General features: G+C 34.3%; 1 protein-coding gene across 2 annotated transcripts in view; it reads left to right on the forward strand.

The window, feature by feature from the left end:
- Positions 1-7500, forward strand: part of LOC125044374 (alpha-mannosidase 2-like) — an 18983-nt gene that overhangs the window by 87 nt on the left and 11396 nt on the right. The window contains exons 1-6 of one of the 2 annotated variants that reach the window (XM_047641127.1): positions 1-42; positions 2094-2211; positions 2633-2805; positions 3512-3668; positions 3804-3951; positions 7496-7500. The exon at positions 1-42 is cut by the window's left edge and continues 87 nt beyond it; the exon at positions 7496-7500 is cut by the window's right edge and continues 167 nt beyond it. In XM_047641127.1, the coding sequence (XP_047497083.1) occupies positions 2095-2211; positions 2633-2805; positions 3512-3668; positions 3804-3951; positions 7496-7500 (600 nt within the window). In that variant the 5' untranslated portion in view covers positions 1-42; position 2094. Of the gene's footprint in view, positions 43-1223; positions 1269-2093; positions 2212-2632; positions 2806-3511; positions 3669-3803; positions 3952-7495 lie in introns of those variants that run through there. The other variant, XM_047641050.1, reaches the window with a different exon arrangement.

Below are 7500 nucleotides of genomic sequence, written 5' to 3' on the forward strand. Positions count from 1 at the left end.
CTGTGTGAAAGAATATTGGGGTGTCACTAATTCATAAGTCAGGTAGGATTAGTAGAAGGTTAAGAGTTTGATGTGGTAATGAAAAGTGTGGTTAGAAGTATGGTTTTTACGATAAGAGGTTTAATATGGTGTTACCTTTCCAATATTAGTCAATTTTTCTTGATAGTTGGTGCCTAGGTTTGAGGCATTTACTTTTTATCTTTGTTGTGGATATTTTCTTTCAATGTGTGTTACTTAACGAAAATGCAAGTCATTTTGCTATGCATGATATGTATGCAGTTGCATTTGTGATCTGTTTGTGGTATGCATACATTAGCACCAATTTGCATACGTGGTGAAAATATATTTAGCCTTTGGTTTGCTTTAGATTTGTTTTGCCTTCCTTATTTAGGCAAATAGATGAATTTTCTTATTTTTGGCATGAATAACCCTATATTGAATTTTTTATAGGTTTATCTCAACACCAGATTGAAAATTGTAGAAGTTTTGTGTGAAGAAATTGCACATTACAAGATGATAATTTTATACACACTTGTACAAAAATAAGACATTTTGAGAGAGGCTCCTTTATGATCATTCATTGTGAATCAAACTTACTTATACTCTGCAAATTCCATTTAGCTCCTTAACCCAATACTGACAGGCAAGGCATGTACGTCCATGCCATGCCCACTGTGAGTTTACTTGTTTAATTGTTTTAACACATAGATGGCTACACTTGTACTAAGTCAACAATGAGCCAAATACGAATACTGCCAGTGCCGCCCACTTACCCTTCTCCTCAATTTACGAAAATATTTTACGTTATCTTATTTTCCTGTTCCTAATGTTTATAACATTATGGTAATTATAATCTTTATAATAAAAATAACACCATCGATATACATAGCACTAGTAAAAAATACATTCTTCCTGCCAATTCAAGGAAAGGTGAAATTAGGTAAGGGCACAAGGTCTACAAATTGACTCCTTTGTTACTAAGTATGAGCAGAGCCATCTATGTGCAGAGACATTTCACAAAAGTATAGAACATTAGCACAGCATTTTTCCCATTTTTCTATTCATTTTCCCCAGTGGCATGTGGTTAATGGAGCTAAATGACACTTAAACTTTGCAAATTCCATATAGTCCCATCCTTTTTATCTTTATTTACCGCAAAAAGGGTTTTGTCTTTCATCTGACTTTTTTTTATTACACATTTATCACTAATTACTTGTATTTTCAGGTGTAAATCTAATTTTATGAAAAAATACGAAAATGCTGTACCGGTAAGTAATAAGGAAAAGTAATGCCACTATTAATTTTATTAAACACTATCCTTCTTTTTAATTCATCTACATTGTTTAAAAGAGTAATTAGTCCATTACTCTTTTCTTGTCCTTATGCCTATTGTCTAAAGATGTTAGATTTTTTTTTTTTTTTAAGTGTCTTATTCTCATTGTCACAATTTATAGTGTTCCATTTGCTCAAACAACAAGGACTGTAAGGTAAAAGGAACCCTTGAACTGCATCTTTTAATTTTCATTTAATGTGGGGGAATATTATGAATGATTAAAAATAGAAAAATAATATTAATGGTTCTATACACTTAAGCTAATGATTGAAAAAATCAACCAATCAATATGAACTAAAAATTAGAAAAATCTTTATTTCTTATTGATACCAGGAGTGCACATTCCACTGTGGCTTTGTTTTATTAGTTTTGTTTGAACATAGATGGCTCCAGAAGCACACAGTAGCTAAGATACCAAATCCTAGGCCTACCCAACCTCAACTGTTTACTCCATTCAGTGCATTTTTGGGAAGGAAAGTTTATGTTTTCTAACTGTTATTATAGTCGATAATATTATAAGAATGATGATCAAAGTTTTGATAACAGTAATGATAATATGAATGATAATAGACTTTCTTCTTAGAACTCACAGAATGGGGTAAATAAGTGTGATTAGGTAGGCCATTAGGTGGCTGGTGAAGTTATCTGTGTAAATATTATTAGTAAAGGAAAACAGTGGACAGTTCATGTACCTAGAATATATGAAAATGTTTTATGACCTGCTTACTAGAGGATTTAAAATGCAATGTCTTTGTTTCAGGATGCGTCTGCGAGCATCTTCCTTAGTGTTTGGTGGTGCAGTGAGCCTTGCAACACTTGTGCTGCTCTACCAGGTCTTAAGCTTACCTCCAGAAACACATCCTCCAGGAGATGCGAAGGTATGGGAAATCATTAGAGGGTTCATCTTTACGATATGGATGCTCTAAGGTACAGCAAATTGAAGATGGTGTTCTTGTAAAGGACTAAAAGTTATAGTCATTGGAACAGGAAAAAATCTGCAGACAGAAACAGTAATGCCATAAATAAAGGAAAAAGATCATGGAAAGTGCTGCCCACAGCCTAAGTCCACTCGGTGCTCCTGAGTTTCAGCTCTATCATGCTGTATATACTGAGGGGAAGACAATGCTTTCCAGTTGAATGCATCCGTACTGTAAAGAATTACCCATTAGATATCCATGTGTTTACAGTGCTAATATGATTTTAGGAATTTAATGTGTTTTATATCAATCTGTGAAAAAAATATTTTGCATGTAATTATTTATTCAAGTTTCACTTATCATACGTGTTATTTTCCTCTAGGAAATGCGCTCTCTCGAGTCTCGCTTGCATAGACTGGAAAATGATATACAATCAAATCATCACACCATCCAGGAGATTAAAGATTTGGTTCGACAATTAGGCAGTGCCAATATCAAGGCAAATGGTCTTCTAGGACCAAGTGATTCTATTAGTTTACCAAACAAATTTGCAAGGTACAGTATTATGGTCTTTTGCCCCTTTCTCTCTCTCTCTCTCTCTCTCTCTCTCTCTCTCTCTCTCTCTCTCTCTCTCTCTCTCTCTCTCTCTCTCTCTCTCTCTCTCTGTCTGTCTGTCTGTCTGTCTGTCTGTCTGTCTGTCTCTCTGTCTCCAATCTATCCTACCAGTGTTCTCTTCAGTTACTCATTTGTAATCCCATCAGACTTTGCCATCCCAGCTAAAAAAGCACTTTCTTCAACTCTTTGTGTGTGTGGAGGGGGAGGGGGTTAGTCATATGGGATAAATTGTAGGGAGGAGGTCTTCATTTTTGATGGGAGAAGATGGAACTAGTCTTATAACATTCAGAATGATAGTGGTCAGGAGATACTCCTTCCACTTTCCCTTTTTTTTTTTTTTTTGAGAAATATGAATAAGAATACATTTAAAAAAAATAGAAATGCAACATAAGTAGCTGTGAAAGTTAAATTGATAATGGTTCTTCAAGTCATTGAATCTTTTGTCAGTTTTCACTATCAAAGACATTCAAACCTCATGTTTTCAGAAATTCGTTATTACGAAACTGTGTGTTAGTTTCTTCAGTGAATACATCAATATAAATCCTCTCATTGATATAACAAAGTATTTACATATAGTACCTAAAAAGGCATTGAAAATGGTGCATGTATGTGACAGGAAATTTAATAATACTTCCCTGTTTTTCAGGAATAGTCTTAATGCAATGAATGTGAATGATATAAATGGGCAGGAAGTTCCCCTAAAGAGTGCCTCTGTTGCTATACATCACAATAAGACCTTTGCCAACATTGCCCAAGATGACTGTATATTTGGACAAGCAGCTGCATCACCTGTTGATATTCAGGTATGGAATATTAAGTCATGTATATGTTAAGTCAAATGCATTTATTAATTACTTGTATGGAGAGATCCTTTTGAGTTTTATTCCTTCCAAACATATATTGTCTTGTTAATCAAAATAAGTTTTCACTTATTGCAGATGGAAGATGTCTACAACATTATGAAATTCGACAACCCTGATGGTGGCGCTTGGAAACAAGGGTGGAATATCCAGTATGACGAATCACAATGGACACCTGATAAGAAACTAAAAGTCTTTGTTATTCCACACTCTCACAATGATCCAGGTTTGTAATATTCATTTTGGTGAGAATAATTTTTTATAAGGCAATACCTACCATACTGAAAATTGCTACAAAAATACCTCAACAATGATTCTAAAATCTCCCTTATGAAGTATTAAAGTGTTATTCCTCTTTATCAGCTGTACTGTTGCAGATGGTTGACTCTTTTCCCCACACCAATTATTACAAAAACCTAAAATCTTAGCTAGGAATCCAATAATACTTTAAGGAATGGATTCCTAAGGTTTGTTTATAAGATGATGGGTATATAAGAAGAAATATTGAGAGTATTTTTACTTGTTATTCATTTTCATTCACACCAGGATAATGTCCTATCACACTGGGATGGTGCCTCTGTGTCATGTGTGGTTGAGCCTCCTCAGAATTGTGCACACTAAACAGTTTTGTGCTTGTTTGGCCATGGCTGCAGTAGTTGGGGAGAAATAGCCCCTCAAAAGTAGACCTAAAACCTAAAAAGCCTTGTTATCTGATTTTTTTTATATGCCATAGCCAAGAGCATAGAGAGCAGAGTAGTTAGTCCCATGCTTCTGTTTTTTTCCCTCGAGTAGCTGACTATACATGCAACCAAAGTTATTGTTCGGTGTGGCACTGGGAGATCCCTTCATCCCCTCCCCTTCCCAGTGATTTTGAGGATGTTTCATAAACATTTAGATATTTTGAAAAGTATTGATATTTAGTCATCATATGAGGTGTCCGGAAGTAAAAGGTTGACATTGCCAAACTCATTTCTCAGACTCCCAAATACAGTGCAAGTTTCTCTGACAAAAGAATCAAGGGAACAATACCAACATGTAGTGAGAATTCCTTGATGCCATGTAGTGGCTATGCAAGTGTTCATTGCATTTAATTAGATGATCATCTTTAAAAATTATGCAAATAAATTTGGGGGGAGGGGAATACTGTGGTTTATTTAAAATTTCATGAAAAATCATTTTGATTCAAAGTTAAATGATTCATTCCATAATTAAGGAGAACAACATAGACCTAAAAAATAAATATAAATATCAGAAATTCCAATAATCATTACTAATTTTCAAATTGGGGTACAGAAATACAGCAGTAAAATTAACATACATATTTTTAAATATATTTTTTTTTTCCCTCATATTATACAGCTAGGCCAACCAAATAAAATTAACAATAACAGTAACTTCACAAGGCAAGAGAAAAGTGAGAACATAATAGCTAAACTTTAGATACAATTTACTCGAAACAAGGTCATGGTTATGTTGCCCTTTATCACCAGACACCTCATATTACTTTTTTTCATACTGGTCCTTTTTCTTAGGTATGTGAATAACTTTTTTAAATGGCTTTGTGCTTACAATTACTTAGCATTTAAAGGACTATTTTTTTCATGTCTTCACAAATATTTTAGATGAAGCTTCATTTTAAGAGGTATGATGGTATTTTTTTAACACTACACCACATTATGCACTGTGAATTGGCACAGAGTGTAAGACTTAGAATGAGCTACTGATATTAAGCAAAGTTGGTCCCAGGTCTAAGTAGACATTGGGGACAAGTTCATAGAGTAACACAAAGCCACGGGATGATGCTGTAGGGTGGCCAGTTCCTTTTCCCTCAGACTTTGACCCCAGCATGCTGAAGTCAGCATGCCAGTACCCAGAGTCAACTGAGAGGGGCAACTGGGCACAAACCCAGGACCTTGTGATTGCAAAGTCAGTACTTTACCACTGAGCTGTGCCATCTCTAGAGGGTTAATTTTTAGAAACCAGTGTAGAAATATTTCTAAACTGCATTTTAAGTAGTTTAAAAGAAGAGGGCTAAATTTCCAAGGTTGAAAGGGGACTGCCTGCTTTTAGCTGGCTGGACCCAGGTGCCTCACTGCCCGCACATGGCCCAAAATATTTGCAGTAGGTTTACTCGAGTGTGGCTTGTAGACCTGGCCCACACAGACACTCGTGTGCAGTATTGAGACCCCTTGCCTGACCTTTGCAATGTTATTATCTCATTTTCTGCTTATGCGTTATTTTTCTTCTTCTTCGTCCTCCATTTTTAAAGGTCCATATTTGTTATTATGGTAATAGACTGTTTTCCTTACACACTCCATATCAGATCTCTGGGTAATCTATTATTAGTCTATTTAGTATGCAATAAAAAAAGTAACATTTTCTTATTTGAGTAATTTTTGTATATTTTTGTATTATTTGATTTCCTGTAACACACCTTGCACTGCCAGTCACAGGGAGCAGGAATAGGATCCTGAGCATGAATATAGTGTCCTCCCATGGCTCATGGATGGTACATTCCATGCTCATTTACCCTTGTAAATAATGCAAGAGCCCCTTCCAAAATACAATTTTTTTCTCCAAGAGCTTTTTACACTCAAGACAAGTCATCCCCATCGCTTTTCCATGATTGTCTATTCCTGTCACTTAGCCCTCAGCCAGATTTTTTCATGATGTGATGGTCATGTCAGCCGATCCGGTGGATTGATATTAATTCTGTTAAAATTGTTATTGAATTTATGATTTTTATAATGTCATTAAGATATTAATAACAATAAAAAAATTAAAAGAACCTTTCCAAAAAATTATATGTACCTTTTCAGCCACTTGAAAAAATTACCAGAGAAACCATATATAGTTTGGATTTTTTTCAGTGGAGTGGATTTTTCAAATTTCTTTTTAGTTTCATGTAAAGAGATTAATTTTAAAATAACGTGAAAATTCTTAATGGTAGAAAAATCACAGTGTGTCTGCTCTTAAAAATTATGTCCCATTAAAATTGCTCATGTAGCAATGGACTAATTTCAAAGAATGTGTGATAACCTATAATTTTGAGATGTGGTGCCAAGAAGTAATTGAAAATTTTGCCATTGTTTCAATATATCTAATAGCTAAGTGAGTGAGGTCAAATATAAGTATTATAACAGATAAAAAAAATCATGCAGATATGCCTTTGAAGCACAAAGGAATTGTTTCAGTGTGCACCTTAGACTGGTGAGAAAGAAATGTTAGCTGATGTACTCCTGGCCTTTATATATGTTCCACAAGTGGTGCATTTATATAATGTGCCAAAAAGTGCCACATTTTGAGTTCAGCATTTTATCATAGAATTATGGATCAGTTTTATATAGAAATACATGGTTAAATTGTGTAGTGTATTGTCTCCTTAAGAGCACTGTACACTACAAATTTGAGAATGAAAATTTGTCATGTAATTATCCAATGATGCAGTAATCATACATATTTTTTATTATATGTTAGTTGTTAAAAATTATCATAAAGGAAGAATCCCACCAATAGTCCCCTTAACCCTTTCTGTGACAGTATAAGATTACAATACTTTTTATGTATGTTTGTATATATATATATTTTCCTTGTTTCTGCATTTATTTCCCTTTATGATGTTATCTACATAGTCATTTTTCTCAAATACGTAATTGTTTATTTACTTGTTTGTTTCGTTGCCTTTTGATTATGTACACACAAAACAAGTGCAAGAGGATTTCCAAAGTTTTTCACTGTATTAATGTTATACAATATTATCTCAAATCAAGGTTGG

The sequence above is a fragment of the Penaeus chinensis genome, chromosome 1, assembly GCF_019202785.1.
Source record: "Penaeus chinensis breed Huanghai No. 1 chromosome 1, ASM1920278v2, whole genome shotgun sequence".
NCBI lineage: Eukaryota > Metazoa > Arthropoda > Malacostraca > Decapoda > Penaeidae > Penaeus > Penaeus chinensis.